Source organism: Miniopterus schreibersii, assembly GCF_964146895.1.
Source record: "Miniopterus schreibersii genome assembly, chromosome: 14".
Lineage (NCBI taxonomy): Eukaryota > Metazoa > Chordata > Mammalia > Chiroptera > Miniopteridae > Miniopterus > Miniopterus schreibersii.
The window spans coordinates 24453684-24474311 of record NC_138114.1 but is presented as its reverse complement, the minus strand read 5'-3'; the positions used below and the strand labels follow the sequence as shown (position 1 = coordinate 24474311).

General features: G+C 37.4%; 1 protein-coding gene across 2 annotated transcripts in view; it reads right to left on the bottom strand.

Annotated features, from left to right (window-relative positions):
- RTKN2 (rhotekin 2) overlaps window positions 1-18185 on the bottom strand; it is a 66422-nt gene extending 48237 nt beyond the window's left edge. Inside the window, exons 1-3 of one of the 2 annotated variants that reach the window (XM_081158436.1) lie at window positions 17924-18185; window positions 11586-11782; window positions 628-686 (exon numbers count right to left, since the gene is read on the bottom strand). In XM_081158436.1, the coding sequence (XP_081014562.1) occupies window positions 628-686; window positions 11586-11782; window positions 17924-17983 (316 nt within the window). In that variant the 5' untranslated portion in view covers window positions 17984-18185. The remainder of the gene's footprint in view (window positions 1-627; window positions 687-11585; window positions 11783-17923) is intronic. The other variant, XM_081158437.1, reaches the window with a different exon arrangement.
- Window positions 18186-20628: the final 2443 nt, after the last annotated feature.

The window sequence follows — 20628 nt, the reverse complement described above, 5'->3', positions numbered from 1 at the left end:
GTGCAGGTGGTACAGGGAGAGAAATGTCTTGGTAAAGCAGACAGCTTATGTATAGGAATAATAGAAAATATGGCTAGAAAAATAGTTGGGTCAGAGTAAAAAACTCTGGGGGGAAGTGTTTGGTCTTTATCCTACAGGCAATAAAGAACAGTCATCCATCCAAGCAATATTCATAAGCAAAAACTGTGTTAGCTTCTGGGTATATAGTGATGAACAAAACAAACATCATGCCAACCCATATGGAACTTCTAGCCTAGACAAAAACATTGAAACTTATGAGCAGAAAGGGGATGGAGAGTCAAAAGATTTGAGTCTGCAGCCCAACTCAACCACGCACAGGAAGTCATTTAACCTTTGAGTCTATAGAAAAAGAGAACTACCCTACATATTTTGCAAAGCTGCACTGAGGAAAAAACTGCATAATATATGTAATATATATGAAACAGTTTGTAAAATTCTATATATGTAGAGCATATTGGTGAAAAGTATTTTAGAACAAATATTCTGATAGAGGTATGCAAAATAAAATGAAGAGAAAAGACACAGGAAATTAAAAAACCCACCAACTCTAAAAAGTTACTTTATAGAATTTATTCAGCAATATAAAAGTGATCTACTAAAGCATACCTGATATGGCAAGCTTTCCTTTACATGCTGTTCGTTCTTTACTTTCAAAATTCACATCACTGTCAAAAGGAAAAAAAACTAATGAAAAAAAGATCTTTTCTAATAAACAGTTGTTTGAACAATCTTTCACAATTATCTAAATACTAAAAGCAAACATGCACCCATGGATAATAATGACTTCCAGTTAATATGAATTACTTGACTCAGATTTTAAGATGTTTAGTCAACAGCTAGCTGGCTTAAAGGTAAATATAGAGAGCTATTCTCTTTGATTTTTTCATGTAAGTTTTACCTTCCCCGGTGACTATATACTGGCTTACTCTACAGTGAAAGTCTTCTGTGATTACTTACATTTATAAACAATATGTACAATATCTGCCCAGGTCCCAGGAAGTATACTACTTTGGATCACCATTGCATAAATTATATTTCTAGCTTACTGGACTACAGTTGCCTGACAAAGTTAATGAACATCTCAATTATGAATGTGCTGCCCAGGAGTACCTTATCCTTACAAAATATAACAATTTTTAAAGTTACTCTCTGTTCTATATTTATATTCAGTAAGATACTATTTCATTTACTTGAAATTCCAAAAAACTAAGCATATACTAAAATAATAAATTATCTAAGGTGGAAAAGGAAGGGATGGCTCTGTAGAAAGAATAGAATGTGGGGAGGAAAATATTATCACAATAGAAAAAGTCTCAAAGGAAATTCTTAGGATATAAAACACTTCCAGGTCTGACTGTACAATATACTGTTACCACTTTTTTAGAAAATCTTTTAAAATAGCTATATCCTACTAGACCACATCAATCCCATCCTTAAATATTTCTCCAATAGTCCCATTCCCTAATATCCTGCATTTAGAAATTAGCATTCCATTTCTAGAGCAGTATTTCCAAGAGTATTCTTCTTTGTACTTTACTTTTTTTGGGTCTTTATTTAAATTGGCTAGCTAATTTAATTAGGTACTTCAGATATGTATAAGATAGAAACTTTTCATTTGAATACTGTTTGATTTTCTTTTTATTTTTTGTTTTCAGTTATTTTATTTATAGATTTCAGAGAGGGAAGGAGGAGAGGGGGGAAGGGGAAAAGAGAGAGAGCAAGAGAGAGAGAAAAATTGTTTTGTTTTTCCACTCATTTATGCATTCATTGCTTGATTCTTAATGTGCCCTGAATGGATATCAAACCCACAACTTTGGTGTATCAGGATGACGTACTAACCTACTAAACTACCCGGCCAGGCCCTGTTTGATTTTCTAAGAGAGCTTTTAGAGAAAGATTGAGTAGGAGCTTGAAATGTATCTAAGTGATTTTCAGAAGGGTGTAACACCATCTGATTGCATTTCATTCAGGAGGCTTATTAAAAAAAGATTGCATATATTCATTGTCTTGTGCCCAAATTTGAAAATAAAATATATCAGCCTACATCAGCCTACTTTTTTTTTTACTGTCTTACTCGATTAAGCATATAAACATTATAGGTAAAATATGCTTCAAATAAGCTAAAATAACTTACTAATGTACTTAAATTGATAAGCTTATATGGGACATTTATTTACTCAGTGTTCACAAACTCGCATACTAGGTATAACTAGGGTAATGTAGTAGACTAAAGACATACAATCTCAGAATCCTACCTAAGTACTTTACGGTCACACCAAAATTTGTGTAAAAATAGGGAATTCACTCAGCGAAAAACAGAAGTACTCACTGATTATTTCATAATAATGTTTCACTGAATCACAAGTTTAAGAAAGAGACAAGTTCTACATTTTATACTGAAGTTTAGTTTATCATGTTGAAGCACATTAACTTCACTATAGAGTGAAAAATTCAATTGAATAGTCTCCTATATTTTGATGAAAATAATACACTGACAGGCCCACTAGAAATCAAACACAAATCTCAATTTCCTCAAACTGGAACAAGAAATACAATATAAATCCAGTTGGTTGGCATTTTAAGTAACACTTCTGAAAATACTTATGCAAGCAATGCATAATATAAATTCTTAAAATATTTACTTCAATGAAAAATATAAGGAAGCTTGAATATGGTAAGTAACTTGAGTGTTACGGAATAGGTCATAGATTATGCTCAAGTTGAGATCCATTAGCTATTATTAAATTGGAATAAACTTGAGGCTTAGGCAGGCAAGTAAGATTTTGAAATACTACAACCACCAAAAGCAAACTTGTTGAATATTTACTGAAAAAAATTTTCCCTTCCCAACTATTCAGCCACCTGGCAAAGTATAGCTTTCTTCCCTGTAATTATAAATTACTTCCATAGGCATTAGCAGGACCAGTCAACAAACTTATTATGTACAAATATTATCAAACTATAATATAAATCCAATTAACTATATAATCTTACAGAATAATTAAGTCTGTCATAAAAAAAATTAGAAAGGAACTGAAGTAATTTAGCCTCATATTTCTAAAGCTTGAATTATTTTCAATTCAAATAACTCCTCAAACTATTATTTAGGGTGCTAAAATGTGATATTTTCTAATTAATCCAAATTGACAATAAAATTGTTAAACATTATCTGCTTAATAATGTGCTACTGTAGCTAATAGTTTGCTACAGTTAAATAAATGCTTGTTTGGAAAATCTGCAATGTTAATGCCAATTCCAAATGCTATAATTAGAGAGCCAGCCTGAGGAAAAAGCAAATAACCACAAAATTATTCAAACAAAAGTACAACTAAATAATAGTGTACCTTATTTTTAGAAACCCAGTTTAGAGTATTACTTTGCTGCGATGTGTTATGCTAATTTAAAAGACAGATAACAATATCAAAGACAAACTTTGAACTTTATTATATTACTGCTTGTAGGTAAATAAAATGACCAATAGAGGGTGCCAACCAGCTACTTTGTTGCTCAAAAATCTATATTAAAATTGACCGAGTAACTACAGATTACCCTATTTTATACTGTTTCGTGTGGGAACGTAAAATAGGATTTCTTTGCCAAAATTAACAAGCTATGATGAGAAATAGCACAATGATGAAAGTATTTTATATTTTCTTAATGAAGTAATGAAAGAATTCTACAGCAGATTCTATTACTTGAGAGCAGGTTATAAAATCCTTCACCTCCAATGCAAATCAGTGAAAACTATAACACTCAGAAATGCTTAACATGGAAGTTTAAACTATTCTAAAACTCTGTTCTAAAATTAATACCTTCATGACTCTTCTTGAGAAGAATTTTCTATTTCAAACCTTGACATAAATGCTTCAACAGACACTAACCAATACAAAGTTTAAAATATAAAATCAGTAATGTCTTTAATATATACTATATTTTATTGCAGAACTACCAGCAGTATACAATTTTCACTTGAAACCTATACTTTTTTTTATGTTATAGTATATAGGCAACTAGAGTATAGGAAACTAGTTATTGTGGCATTATTAAAATCACAATAATATTAAATGATACACATAATTAGGTCCTGTTAGTTACTTTGACTAGTAGTATTTTTAAAAAGCCAAATAAAATATTTCAGAAGTTAAAACAAAGACAGATGGCAGGTTGGAGCCATGCTAAAATGTAGCATAGAGCTGAATCACCAGTGCCTAATACATATAGTACATTCTAAGGCATTCAATAAATGTTTAGTAAATATTGAATGAAGTTACATAGGATAGGGTCATTTTGATGAAGCAGGCAGTAGATTTAGTAGATTTAGACTATAAAGTCTCAGGGTTGAATCTTACCCATCAATAACTAGCTACATTAATGAGTTGCTGCTAACCTCTTAGGCACAGCATCTTCATCTGGAAATATCTACCTACCTCACAGCTACTGAATGAAATACTATTTCATATGTATCCTATATCATTCCTTTTTTTAAAATCCTCGACCAAGGATATGCTTACTGATTTAGAGAGAGAGGAAGGGGGGAGAGAAAAACATCGATATGAGAGAGGAACGTCGATATGAGAAACATCGATCAGTTGCCTCCCCCACATGACAACCAGAGATGGAACCTGCAACGTAGGTATGTGCCCTGACTGAAATTGAACCCACAACCCTTTGGTGTATGGGACGATGCCCCAACCAACTGAATCACCCAGCCAGGGTCGTATTCTATATTATTATTAAAAAATGTTAAACAAATACAGGGATTTCTTTGTAAGTATTTATATCTTTGGCCTCAGTATTTAACTTGGAAATTATGTGAAAGAAGAACTAAAATAAAACATTTGTTAAAGTGATCAGAGTATGACTTCCAGTTCCTATAAGATAATGGTAGCCACTTAAATTGAAATCTCTTCACGCATTCTACAAAAGCTTTCAGATCAATAAGAAGAGCAAATAAAATTATCTATAGCTAACATGTATAGCATAACCAGAAAAGAGACTAACACAAACTTTAATTTACATATAAATGGGAAAATTAACAACTGCAACCATGAAAGCCAGCTCCTGGAGGCCTTACCCAATAAGAGTCAAGTATACATTGCAAAACACAGTATCAACTTGTGATCTCCCCTAGGAGAAAAATGAATGGACAGAAGACCTGGTGAACACAACAGCAGTGGTTCCTGGGGAACTAAGGGCAGGGGCTCCAAAAGATTCTGGTTTAGAAGTTGTTAGTCTTGTGAAGAGAGACACACAATGGGGGAGGTACCCTTTGAAGGTTTGGCCAGGGCAAAAAAAAGAAGTGACTGAAGTTAAAAGCCCCAAGGCACAAAACACTATGCAAGAATCAGAAAAGCAACCGAACACAAAACCAACCAACATCCCCAAAGCCATCATTTACTAAAGAAATTGCTCTTCACAGTTCCAAAAATAGAAAATACTTTTGAACTAAGAAACCAAGTAAGTCCTTCTACACCTCCCTTTCCCCAATTACTTGGCATGGAAAATCCTGCATCCTACATATTTCATTAGGGACAAAAAAATGGAGGGGGGACCCAAATATCCATAGAAAGCTACTATAAAATGAAAGTAGACAGAATCAAAATGCTACAGCTGATAGAAATACTATACCAACCACTCTTCAAAAAAATAACAAAAACTGTAACACGACAATACAAAATACATTAAATAAACTATTGCAAATATGAAAGAAATCAGGAATCTCAAATTTAAAATGTCACACTAGTAAAGTACAGACAAGTATGCAAAATGAAGAGAGAAAAAAACAAGAAACTGGAAAAAAATTATTTCTAAAATGAAAATACAAATTGCCTAAGGATAAAGAGGTAAAGTGCACTAAGGCACATAGTGAATAATATAAATAAATAAATAAATAAACAAACAAACAAACAAACAAACAAATAAATAAATAGTTTAAAACCATTAAAGAGAAACTGATAGACATAAAAGACAGGCAAAGAAAATGCAACTTTTATACAATTTGAGTCCTTAAATAAAAAAACAAAATAATGAGATACAATTAATGCTTTTAGTTGGAGGCTTTAACTGCAGGACAACTTTCTGAAAATGAAAGAATTGAACTACCTAAATTGAAAAGGTCCTAAGTGAAACAAAATACTCAGCCTTAGACATTTCCCAGTAAAATTATCAGACTTTAAAATAAATAAATCTATTTTCAGCTTCTGGAAAAAAGAAAAGAAAAACTAAGTCATTTAAAAAGGAAAAATAATTAGACATTACATTTGTTGATAAGACAACAATGCAGCAAGGTTTTCAAGAAATTCAAGGAATGAAAGTGTTTGCCAAGATATTTGTATCTAGCCAAGCTGCCCTTAAAGTACCAAACTAAAGTACTTTAAACATGCAAGAGTGTGAAGAAAACTGTACTCATGTTGAGGAATCTACTAGTGAGCTCAAGCGTTTCCTCCAAACAGGTGATTTGGGGAAGCACAATAAAAGTACGGATAGCAAACATTACACATATTTAATTGCAGATCAAAGACTAAAACAAAGGTGGAGATACAAATACAAGGTTAGTGTGTAGATATTATCCACTCTCCCAAAGACAAAATAAGAAATGATCACTTTCTGAATAGAATCACCAAGGAAACTAATGATGCCAAACAAAAGAGGCCTTGTTAAGTGGAAATGAAAGACAGGGCCCGTCGGTATAAGCAAAGGCGCTGGAGACAAGAAAATTCAAAGACTGTTTTGGGATAGGGATCTTGCATTTGGCTGAAATAAATTTGTTAAGCAGAAATTTGAGAGATAAGACTATGAAAGTAGTTTGAAATCAGACCACAAAGATCCTGGAATGGAATGCAGTGCTGATCTAAGGAATTTTAGCAAATGGAAACCATTAGCTGCTTTTTAAAGAGGAGGACTGAAAGAAACAGTCTTGTAAGTAGATATATCTGGCTATAACCAGCAGGGGAATGGTAGGGATAGCCTAGTTTACCAGTCAAAAGACTAGCAAATTGGCAGACTGCTGTACTAAGCAATCTTGTCACCTAAACTGAGGCAGTAAACCCTTCACCTTAACGATCTACTGTTTACTCAACCTAGAAAGCTTTCCGTATCCCACTTTTTCTACATAGCTTGAATATGGGTTGTACACAAACCTGGGTATCTTTTGCATATTTAGGTAGTATACTAGAAAGTGTTTTATAACTATACACAATTTATGAGAACATAAAGCTTTTGTTATATAATTACAACATTATGGTAATAGGACATTTGACCAGTTACTGATATTCTCAGATATGTCATTCTTAAAAAAAACAACAAAACACAAATGATATAACTATATAACTGATTTCTCAATTTGAGGGGGGGGTCCTCATCTAAACAAAAAAATGACTATTTTCTCAGTTTTCCCAAGAATGGTACAAAACTAGCACTATTCTAGGCGCACAGAAGTTAAGTCACTGTATACACCCATGACTTGGGGCATTAAGGTTTAATTTTTTCCTAAAACCCTGATTTAAAAAGGGTGTAAAAGTATTTGCTTACTTTAATAAATTGAGATAACAAAATCTATTAGAAAAACCCAAAACTCACATGCTAGTTTTGATCTCCTGGTTTTGCTCATCAAGGTACTATTTGATCACTCCTCTGTGTGCCTATCCTTAAATATTTTTCCAAAAAATTCTTTATTTCAATTATTTTCAATTATTTCAACCATCCTTTTCAATACTCTACTGCAAGATACCCTTCTCAAATATCCATTTTATGAAGTCTCTGCAGAAAATAAAGTAATACAGGGTAAACAATGAAATAACTGTAAAGTGCTGTAGAAATTCACTAGGGCGGTCTGGAGTAGTATGAAGTGCACGGGCTTCCTTCTGTTCCCCTCTCTCTCCCTCCCTTCCTCCCTTCCACTGTCTCTAAAAAAATCAATGGAAAAAATATCAATATCCTTGTGTAAGGATTAACAATAACAACAAAAAAGTCTAGACGTATTCTGTATTTTTTTTCAATGTTTTATCATACAATGTTAGAGTAGACTAGTGTTAGTAGACTCATTAAAATGCGATTTTAAGTCTGGAAGTAATGTAAAAACAGCATTTTTCTACCTTAAAGACTATTTAAACCAACTTAAGGAACAGACTGCTAAGTCTTTAAAGGAAAAATATTTGACTGTTGAATATTCATATATTCTCATATTTTGACAAATCCTGTTTTTTGAATTTGGATATACTAGCACAGTGCTTAGTAAGTGTTCTACAAGTGGTAGCTATTTGGTAAATATTTGACTGACTAATCAAATGGCATAATTTACATAATCTTCAAGGAACAAAAAAACCTATCAGTAGACTCTCATTAATCTTTAGATCATTTTTATGTAATAAGAAAGCAAGAACTATACTTTCCAATTATATTTGATCAGTGAGCTCAGGTTATATCTGCACATAACAAAATGAAGTTATAAACAAAAGAATTAATACAGAATACTCGGATTTTCCAAAATATAGAAATAATTCAATAATTAAGGGAGGCTTTTTATATGAATGATGAAAAATATAAATGTGTATAGCATCAAAGCTATTTTCATCTATCAAAGGAATCAGTAAAGAAACTGACAATCATACACATCCTTCAGCAGAGAGTCCAAGATATTTTTTCTATCCTTGTTATGTAAGTCCAACAGGGGCTCAACTTATTTAACATATTTATAAATCAGCAACTTCAGAAAAGTCATACAGGCAAATTAAGAAAAGAGCCAACCCACAATTCATTTGACAGTACTTTCCCTTTATCTGCAGTTTCCTTTTCTGTTTCAGTTACCCACGGTCAACTGCAGTCCAAAAATATTAAATGAAAAATTCCAGAATAAACAATTTATAAGTTTTAAACTGCATACACTTATAAGTAGCATGATGAAATCTGACACCCTCCCGCTCTGTCCCACCTGGGATATCAATCATCCCTTGTCCAGCATATCCACACTGTATACCTGTCCACTAGTCATTTAGGGCCCATCTCCATTATCAAATCAACTGTCATGGTACCACAGTGCTTGTCTTCAAGTAACTTTTACTTAATGGTCCCAAAGCATAAGAGTAATGACCTGGAAATTTGGATATGCCAAAGAGAAGCCGTAAAATGCTTCCTTTTAGTGAATAGGTGAAAGTTCTCAACTTAATAAGCAAGAAAAAAAGTTGTATGCGGAGGTTACCAAGATCTGTGGTAAGAATAAATCTATCCATGAAATTGTGAAGAAGGAAAAGGAAATTTGTGCTAGTTTTGCCGTCGCATCTCAAATTGCAAAAGTTACAGCAACAATAAAGTACATGGGAAGAGCTTAGTTAAGATGGACAAGGCATTCAATTTGTGGGTAGAAGAACTGAACAGAAAACATGTCCCAACTGACCGCAATTTTTAATGCCAGATAGCACTGAGCCTATGCAAGGACTTCAGCAAGGGATCCCCTGAAACGAGTGACACAAAAACATTTACTGCAAATAAGGGGTGGTTATATAGATTCAGGAACAAGTTTTGGACTAAAAAATATAAAAATTACTGAAGGGGCTGTGTCTGCCAATGAAGAAGCTGCTGCCACATTTCTGGAGAGAGAGAAAGGGAGAGGGCAGAGAGAGAGAGCCATTGATCAGCTGCCTCCCGCACCCACCCCCACGTGGGATTGAGCCCGCAACCCTGGCAAGTGCCCTGAACGGGGATCAAACTGGTGGCCCTTCGGTAAAGGACAGTACACAGTCAACCAAATGAGCCACACCAACCAAGGCTACTGTAAATATTTAAAGAACATAAATATGGAGGGCAGATATGATTCCTAGAAGAATATTCCATATAACTATGAGAGATGATGTAATTTTAATCCCACACTGTACTTAAACCAGTACTTCTTAAATGTTTCCATTGAAATAGCCCCCCTTGATAAAATACCCTTATAAAAGCTGGGAGAAGGAACATATATCCCCCTAAGTAGAATAACCCCAAACTATGCCACAATTCTAAATTTCTCATGCTTTATCTTAAAAATTCCTGCTATAAGACATGCCATATTTATTCTACAACTTAGCATATCTCCTGACAGATAATCCTATACTCTCAGTGATACGTGTGACCTAGTTTAAGAAGCACTGACTTAAACCAATGTATTTCTATTTGAAAATTTTCTAAGATTATGATACTGGGATAATTTCATTTTTTAATGCCAGGGATAAATAATAATAAAAATTATTTGACATTTGTTGAGTACTAATTACATACAAGGTATTACAATAGGTTTCTTATATATAATCTTAACTTTCAAATGTAAATAGTACCATGCCAACTGTAATGAACAAAATGAGGCACAAAGAGATTAAATAGCTATCCCTAGGAAATACAGCTAACAAATATTAGCTATTTTATATACAAACCTTTACTGTATCACAATCCCATCAACATTTTATTTTTACAGAAACTTCTTTCTCTGACCTGTGTTTTTACCTTACTTTTCAAAAAGTTAATGGCACTGTGAACAGTCCAAAGGCCACTAATGTCTAAAAAGAAATTTTACCAGTGCTCCAGCTTCAAGACTGATGAACTATGAGTGATGTAAGACTATTTATATGAAAAAAGAAATCAACATCTAGCCATCAAATTGAGTCAATTCTTAGGTACAAATAAGACTTGGCAATGCAAATAGGGTGTGATGTAAATTCTATACACAAATCCTAGACCTGATCCAAAAGGGTAGCACAGAGAGGCAGAAGTTACTTAGCCAGTCCTAAGTAACCTCTCATTAGGTTCTGTCACTAGCTAGTTATATGTCCTTGAGTAAGTTACTTGCCTCTCTAAGACATATTCACCAAATGAAGAGGAGGTGCTAGCATATTTTTAAATTCCCTTTCACTTATAAGGTTTTATATCTTTTAAATTTTGCTGTACACACATTTCAACTTATACACCTAAGTTTACATTACTCTTAGCTAGTACCTTCTTTATTAGCATATTTTTAAGCAATTGGTTTTTCCTTTTATTTACATTTCTTTATACTCAACTATCAGTCTTGGTCCTTCTTAATATATTCTGTCAATTCTTGCTTTTTAACCACTTAACTTTACAATCTGGAAGTACTGAACACAAGAGAACAGCCCAGTGAAAACTGATGCCTTAATAGTAAGTTTACTCTGAGCTCTACTGTCAAAATGTTTATGAATTCAGAGGTTACTTCAGTGTACTTATTTTTTTTTTAATTATCACCTGAGAATGTTTTGTTTAATTGATTTTAGAGAGAGGAAAGGAGGGAGAAATATCGATGTGAATGAGAAACATCTATCATTGTGTCCTGTACCCACCCCAACCAGGGATCGAACCTGCAACCCACCAGGTATGTGCCCTGACCGGGAATCAAACTGGAAACCTTTTGATGTACAGGACAATGCTTCAACCAACTGAGCCACCCGGACAGGACCACTGTATACTTATTTTTTAAAGGCTTTAGTGATTTGACAGTTGACCTTAAGGTTAAATTATATCATGTTTTTAGTTCAAATGTTTAAGTACGTTAGGGGCCACATATAAACTATGCTACTAACCATCTTCCACTTTGATTTGCACTCTGCTCCTCTATTTTCTGTAGCTCTGATGTGTAAGCCATTATTCGAGCATTGCACACCATGAGATTCTTTACTGCATGTAAAATCTGGTCTTTCTGAGTGCTCAGAGAAAGGAGTTTCCATATTCCTTGGCGCATTCGAATTTCTAAATCTATTTTTTCTTGAATGCTGCAGTCCTAAAAAAAAAAAAAGAGAGAGAGAGAGAAGCCTTTTTAAAGATAGCAAAAATCCAAATTATAACATTTCTTTTTACCCCTAACAGATGGAAAATATACTAGATATCATTATAATCTTATACCATATTGAGAAAGTAACAAAGTTTTATTGTATGATAGTATAAAAATATAGCTATTTTATTTTTATTTATTGATTGATTTTGGAGCCAGAGCAAGGGGGAGAGGGAGAGAGAGAGAAAAATGTTGATTTGTTGTACCACTTATTTATGCATTCACTGATTGATTCTTGTATGTGCCCTGACTGGGGGTCGAACCTGCAACCTTGGTATATGGGGACAATGCTCTAACCAACTAAACTACCCAGCTAGGGCAAAAAACTAGTTATTTTAAAAAGCTCCTTGCAAAACCTTAATGTCTTGCTTTATTAGGAAGTCTTTACAATCTATTGGATAAAGAAAACAGAAACAAAAGTGAGAAACATTACATATTCTTACCATAACTGTACAAGGTTGAATAGTGTCTCACAAATATTCCTGTTCTCCCAGAACCTCAGAATGTGACCTTCTTTGTCTAGCGAGTTTTACAGATGTAATTAGTTAAGATGAGGTCATAATGAATTAGCGTGGACCCTATAATTCAATGACTGGTGCCCTTATAGGAATGGCACTGAAGACATAGAAAGACATACAAAGAGAATTCCACGTTTAGATGAAGGCAGAGACTGGAGTGATAAGACTATGCCAAGGATCACCAAGGATTGCCAGCAACCACCAGAGGCTGGAAAAGGCAAGGAAGGATTCTCCCTTAGGGCTTTCAGTGGAAGCATGGCCCTGCCGATACCTTGATTTCAGAATTCTGGCCTCGGGAACTATGAGAGAATACATCTGTTGTGTTAGGCCACCCAATTCTGGTAATTTATTATGGTAGCCTCAGGAAACTAATACAATAATATAACAACTAATGTGAACAATACAGCACATGTACATCTTATATAAGTTGGATTGTGGGATGGTAAGATGTGGCTGATGACACTGAATTAACCAAAGAAAAACTTTCTAAAACAGCAAATGCTGAATAAAAAAACTAAGATTTAGCATCAGGAAGGTAACAGGATACTTGTCATGGTGAGCAATGTAAAAATCTCAGAAGCAACAGAGTGAAAGCACTGTGCTTAGAAAATGTCAGAGATTTAAAGTATAAAACTACTGAATCATTTTAGTTCTGTAAGTTTTTATTCCATACAATGATCTTGTAATGGCCTGACTCTATATACTAGTTTCATATGTAATATTAAAATTCTGTAAACTGAAATGTACTGTTCTGATTTAGTTTACAGTGGCTTTTTAAAAATTATAAATCATCAGATACTTTACTATACTACAAACATGTAATAATGCCCCAGTATGTCTATTTTAAAATTAAATTGACCATCCTGGCTTATGTGATAAAAAATGAATGCTATAATTTATTGGATCAAACTCTAAATTTAAAAGAGTGAATGGAATCTAATAACATTAAGTTCCAGATGTTAAAAAGACAAATCTTTAAAAAAGAAAAGCTGGAAGTTAGGAGAACAATAGTCTATGAAGATTACCCAAAGAGATGCTGAAGTAGATGACTCCTCAAATCAGTCAAATACACTAGTCACATGCAGAAAACAGATGAGTTTAATTACTTCTGTAATTACATCATGTAATCACCACATAAAAATCTGTTATAGTATAACTCAAAACTGGTGTACTATATAAATGCAGTCACTTGCTGGTTTTCCTTCTTTACACATAACTGAACTTCAACAACTCCATATCTTTTTCTGACTTACCAGCTCCAAGTAAATTCTTTAATGCGATCAGTAATTAATTATAAGGACTATCCATGTGACCCATATGTCTATAGAAATAAACTCTGGCAGGCTGGTTGGTACTGGAGAGTGCACATAGGGAGCAACTTGAAGCTGGGATGAACAGCTTCAGCCCCAAACTCAAATATAAACAAATGCCATCTGGTGCCATTACATTCAATTTTGCTTTTTAAATGCTACAGTGAGGCAGCCAGTTGAACTAGCACATTAGTTCTTAAAGCTGGCTGCACATTAAACTTACCTCAGCCAGAGAGGAAAGCCTTATAAAAAGGACCTGAGCTTATGACCTACTCCAAAACAATTAGGATTTCTGAAGGTGGAGCCTGCTCATTTCCCCCCCAGTTTCCTCTAAGTGACTCAGTATAGAGCCAGGATAGAGAAGGACTGCTAGACTACCTGAAATTCCACAGCACTATGGAAAGTTGCAACAACCTTAAGGAACCAGTAGATGGCCACAGCCACACTAAAGAATCCCTTCAGGCTTCCAGGGTTCCCATCTTGTAAATGAAGACTGTCTTCCCTTGATCACTTATTGATAAAGACTTTATAAAATTATAGACTTGGGAAATAGTGGAGGAAAAAGGAAAGCCACGTGGTTTTTTAAAAAATTCTTATTTGTAAGATTAAATATTAAGAAAATGAAATATATCTAGCAAATATTAATATTAGAGTTCCATCGTTAGAGCAGGGGTCAGCAAACGAGAGCCCGGTGGCTGCCTGTTTTTGGAAAGTTGTATTAGAGCTCATTTGTCAGGTCTATGGCTTTTGAGCTATAATGGCAGAGTGAGTAATTTCAACAGACCATCGGCCCACGAAGCTGAAAATATTTACGACTGTCCTTTTTCAGAAATAATTTGTTGATCCCAAAATCAGCCAAATTAACGTACTTAGTAAACTGTGACTCTACCCACCCTGCTCTAGGAGACTGGATGTGGATCTGGGAGGGCTACTGTATTAGGCAGCTTGTTCTCCACGCAACTTCTTTCATTCCCATCTATACCTCTCTGGTCAACCTAACTACTCTAGCCAAGAGAGACTCTATGGAGCTGAGGGACCTGCCTTTAGTTAATAAGGGGTGCAAAGTGCTCCTGGGGTAAGAGCTGATGTCTAGTGCTATCCACAATGAAAACAATGATCATGGAATGAGGGCACCCATTAAGCATTCAATGGTGCCCAGCCGGGCGTGGCTCAGCGGTTGAGCATCGACCTAGGATCCAGGCGATCGGGGTTCAATTCCCGGTCAGGGCACATGCCCGGGTTGCGGGCTGCAGCCAATCAATGACTCTCTCATCATTGATGTTTCTATCTCTCTCTCTCCCCCTCTCCCTTCCTCTCTCTCTGAAATCAATAAAGATATATTAAAAAAAAAAAAAAGCATTCAATGGTGATGCTTCCTGATCTCAAAGAGGAAGAGCAAGGAGCTAAAAACACCACCACGGCTTCCCGGACCACAATGACAGAATCAAGGCTAATCAGGACCCGGGACAGAAGCATGTTTCCCTGCATCCATGCCTCCCTTGTCTGAATGCAAGTCTCCAGGAAGAAAAGAGAATAGGGGTAGGGAGCATCATTTTGCTATTTCTTCTTCAGGTTTCTAAATAAGGACTTGCTTGCAATCAAGTCAAACAGAAGCCTATGAAACTGTCCTGCTCTTGTAGGTATTTAAAGTAAGGCTGATAAAAATAAATGGACAAGGTAAGGCTAAATATGAAATAGAGAGATGACTTATAAGTGAAAATCTAGATTATGCAGAAAACAGAGACATACTAGAATTTAAAAGCTAGCGTGGCACAAAGGAAGTGCAAAGAAAATGGCCTTAGTGTTGGAATAAAGTACTGACTAAAAAAAAAAAAAAATGAAGTTGGGCTGCTGGTAAGACAACTGTACTAATCCACGTAGAAACTATTAGCAACCTAATGGATATAGGTAAACCACTTTAGCTAAGAGACCATGAAGAAAAAGACTGCAGAAGAATATATACAATACACATTCTTCTAAAAGAAAGTGCCTGTATTTTAAGAATTGTTTATATACAAAATAAAACCTGGAACCTGTAAGTAGTTATCATTCAATTGGAGAAAGAATTCTTAAATTCATGTTTCTGTATAATTTATTTTTCTGCAATGATTGTATTACTTCTCAAATTTTGTTTTTATTAAGGTTTTATAAGCTTAAACATTTGTAAGAAAAGGTAGGTGACTGCCCCAACTGCTCAAATAGGATAAATGATAATCATAAAAAGAGTCATCTCTTAAACACATCCTGAGTGCGAGATACTATGCTACGTACTTTAAAGAGGTTCTCACCTTCCAACAACTTTCTGGGACTGGCAAATTACCCATTCCACAACTGTGGCAACTGAGACTTAGAAAAGACAGGTAACTTAGTCAAGGTTTCACAACAAGCAGACTAGGTTTTTACCTTAATCTGACTCAGCAAATCGATACCCTATGCCAGCGATTTTCAACCAGTGTGCCTCAAGAATTTCTAGAACATGCAAACCTGACTATTTAGTATAGGAGCATTGACCTCTTTCCCTTAGATTGTCAAATAAAGAAAGAAATGACAACAACCAATGCAACAATAGCCATCTGGTGTGAATGAATCAAAACTGTACCTTTTTTTTGGTCAGATTGGCAAAAAATCTATTTTGGCGTGCCGCAGAATTTTAGGAATTAGTTTACATGTACCATGAGATGAAAAAGATTGAAAATCGCTGTTCTATGCTGTGAGTAGTCACAGATGACTCCAAGGTTTGAGTAGAGGTGTTTCACTAGAGACCAAAATCTTTGGTCCTATTCCTCCCTATTAGATGGCAAGTTCATTAATATCAAGTGAAACACACCAAATAAAAACTCAGTGTCAGTCAAGTATAACATTTTCTTATTGACCCTATATGTTCCTATCAGGTTGAAACCTATTACTACTTTGCAGTTTTTCTCCCAGATCTCCACATAAGGAATTCTACAATGCAATGGTTTTAATTTAAGAAATCATTAAGTGTAGTACCTTCCCACATGTAAATAACCTAGCTCATATGTATATTTAAATATTTATTTCCATTTCATGTAGCTAAACTTCTTTCATGACCTTATCCTCTTGTCTACTTTATATCATACCTAAATATTACTGCTGCACACAGCTCAATACATGTCCTCTTAACTACACCAACACCTACATGGTAAGCGCAAGAACCTCTCTAAATGGCCAACTCAGGAAAAATCAAGTTTTCTCCTAACAATCATGACAACGTACATAACAGGATAGGACAGGAAAGAAATATTTTATATTAAAATGTCTGAAATATTTGAAAATGCTGGCATAAAACAGCATAGATTACTGACAAAGGCACTGGACTTTTTTGCATAACGATTCTTAACGTTTTGCTTTATTTTTCTAGGTACTATTGAAGACTTCCTAACAATTCTGTATCTGCTGAGGTTTTTAACATTCTAGAAAAGATAGGAGGTTTCTAAGCAAAGGTTTTGCCAAGTTTCTAAGCAAAGAAAATACGTTGGACCATACAAAACTGCTAATATTCTACCAATTCTGACCTACGAAACTAGCAATTTCATATGGTTTAACCTACTTCAGAAGTGGGTTAAAAAAAAAAAAAAAAAAGATTTAGCTTAAAATGGAAGTGAAGATCCACCTTTATTAAAGACATGGGACTGAGTTTTCTTGCCAGAACTCAGTCATGGCAAAGAGGGGAAAGGATGCCATTTTCAGAACAGGTTTTGCCAAGAAACAATGTTGGTCTATATTAAGTAAAAAGGTTTCTAGCACACTGACATGGCTGAACAGAAAACGAACTTCTATCCAATTCAAAAGGAAAGGACTCTCAAACCAAGAAAGTTCACAGTCTGCAGCGAGCCGCTGCGCCCCGCCCCCCGAGTTCACGCTGCGCGTGGCCACGGCCCGGGAATTGCCCTTCCACCCAATCCGGCAAAGGAAGCAAACTGTCCTCTCCCGGCCTCGCGTGGGCCTCGCGGGCCCCCCGGGCCCCCACGCCCCCCGTGTCCCCTTCCCCTGCAGGGGACAAGGGTCTGAGACCTGGGGCGCGGGGGGCAGCGGGCACGCGCGGCGGGCTCCCGCACCATCCCCAAGAAACCGGGGGGCGGCCGCAGTGTGTGCAGATCCCCAAGCTCCATGAGCCCCTCAAAAGTACCGTCTCCCAGCCCTTCCCTTTGTTTCTGGCCACGAATGGACACGACTCGCAAGCGGGGGTTCCCGACGTGAGGCCGGCGGGCGGCGGGGCCTGCAGCCGGGCCCCCACTCACCTGCTGGGCCGGGAGCCCCGCGGGGCCGAGCTCGGGACCCCTGCGGCGCGGCCCCTCCATCTCGGGCCACAGCCCCCGCCGCTCCGCCAGAGGGAAGGTTTGAAAAGCCCGCGCCGGGCGGGAGCCGCGAGGGACGCCAACCGCCCGGCCGTACCAAGCGCCGCCGCGGGGGAGGGACGCGGGGACCCCCGCCCGGCGCGCGCGCGCAGTGGACGCGCCCGGCCGCCCTCGCCCGAGGTGCGCCGAGACCCGAGTAATTAGCGCGGCTGCGAGGCGCGCGGCGGCCGCGGGTTTAAGGCGCCGGTGGGGCGGTGGGCGGGCCCGAGGGGGGGCGGGGCTTCGGGAGGTGCCGCCGCCGCGCGCACCTGCCGCAGCTCGGGGGCGAGGCGCGCCCTTTGCACCCGGAGCCCTTTGCCTGCAGCCCGCGCACGGTCCCCAGACTCTCGGGGCGGCGGGCTCAGCCCTGCGCTCGCCGAGCTCCTGCACGCGGCTCGGGGACGCTCGGGGTCACCAAGCCCTTTGCCTGCAGCCCGCGCACGGTCCCAAGAGCGCTCGGGGCGGCGGGCTCAGCCCTGCGCTCGCCGAGCTCCTGCACGCGGCTCGGGGACGCTCGGGGTCACCAAGCCCTTTGCCCGCAGCCCGCGCGCGGTCCCAAGAGCGCTCGGGCGGCGGGCTCAGCCCTGCGCTCGCCGAGCTCCTGCACGCGGCTCGGGGACACTCGGGGTCACCAGCAAGCCGTGGTCTCGCTCCCAAAGGACCGAGGGCCGCTGCTCTTGGCGCTCACCGTGTCGCACAGGGTCCCTTCCTGATCAGGCCGGTGAAACACTAGGTCGGGCACTTCACAGGGACTGTTCTGCCTGATGTTCCTTTATAACTCCAGGTTCCCCTCACTCCAGAAACATGTTCTCTCTTTCAGATGACCTTTCCCCACCAACATCCAAGGTGACGGCAAAATGGGGGATCTTCCCAGAGCCTCACTTCTTGCTGTCCCTAAACACCAACACAAAGACTCTTTTTAATTAAAGAGTCTTGTTATTAATCATAATGGGAAAGTATGGAACCTTTTGAAAAAAACTGCAGTGCCAAAGATTTCAGGCCCTTGCTAGGTCCTTAAAACTCATTGTCTCTGGCCTCTCCTGACTTCTTTTTGAAAAGGCAACGGGAAGCCTCTTGGGGTTGGCGTTTTCTATCCTGAGTGAAGAATCTACCAAGTCAACCCTCCCACCCTCACCTCATAGAAGGCTGTGGACACTTCCTTCCATAAGTAGGGCGACCACATTTTTTTTATTTGCCTGAAATAGTCCCTCCTTGCATATGTTGTTTCAAGGTCCCAACAATCTCAATGTCCTACGGATTTAATATCCACTTGTCCCAAAGTGGATATTAAATTAAATAACCACAATGTCCATAAGACCCTTTAAAAAGCAGTTGGTTTGAAGATATACTTCTAAAAATATGAATGACTTTCTTCTCAAGTGAGTAATTTGCCTTTTTGAGGCCCTTTGGACTAGGTGATGCTAGAAATTGCCCAGCTAGGAATGACCCTCTCCTTACATTAGAAATGTATGGGTCATTAGAAATGACCCATATCCTTACACATAGCTATAAAATACGTAAAACTCAAAATCACCAACACAGGGCTCACCTCATTGTCTCCAAACGCAGATGTGAATTCCAGCATCATTAGGTACTCTTCCCCGGCACACATCTCTCAGGCTTACTGCTTTGTAGTATAATTATCCCCTATTCAAAGGGAGCTGCGTGAGACTAGTATAGCACCTGACTCATAAAAGAAGTACACACAGGAAGCTCATCATCAGATATATATTATTTCTCTTATAACACACAGCCCTCAGGTTGAGTGCAAAATACTTAATGAAACCATCATTTCATGGAAACAGGGGCAAAACAACCAATTTTAAATTGGACACTGATGTAGGAATATTTGGTGAGTAAATACTAAGTATGTAACTGGAGATCATTTATTTACAATGCTCAAAGAAAGAGATTCAGGAAAGATCATATTTAGTAATTATCTGTAGAATAGACAGTTGTTATTAAAGACCTTTCTCTTTGGAGAAGATATGATGTGGTCCTAATCTCTTTATTATCATCAAGGGATGTACGCAGGAAGTGCTTAAGATATAACTATTATATGGGGATTAAAATACCTCAGATTAGGAATGCTGTTTTCTTATTTAATCTCTTGATCCTTTCTTGCTACTGCTAGTTTCATCAAACACAGTTTTCTTTGGTGTGTGAAATGTACATAAAAATAGAATGATCCAAGGAGACTACCAAAAGGTTACAGATTTCACATGCAGTAGTTTGAAAAGCTTGAGAATGAATGAATGAAACAATACCAGAAAGTAAGAAGTACATTGCTATCTTTGACCATCTCAAATTTTCATGAGATAACATTTGGGCATCTCTCATTTGAGAGACAACATCCCACCCTCCTTGGGCTCCCACAGTTGGTGGATGACCATTCAACTGCTCAGGCGTAGGAACTTCAGCTGGAGGTTGAGTGATGAAATTATTGTCCTATCAATATTACTTCCCATTGTAAGTTCAACATTTAATGCTGTTCATAAGTATTTTTTACATCTAATATAACAAATAGATAATATTTAATAATTAACTAAATAGAAATCAGTGTTTGACATCGGCAGGACAGCCAATTTAGATAATACTAATTAATGTTT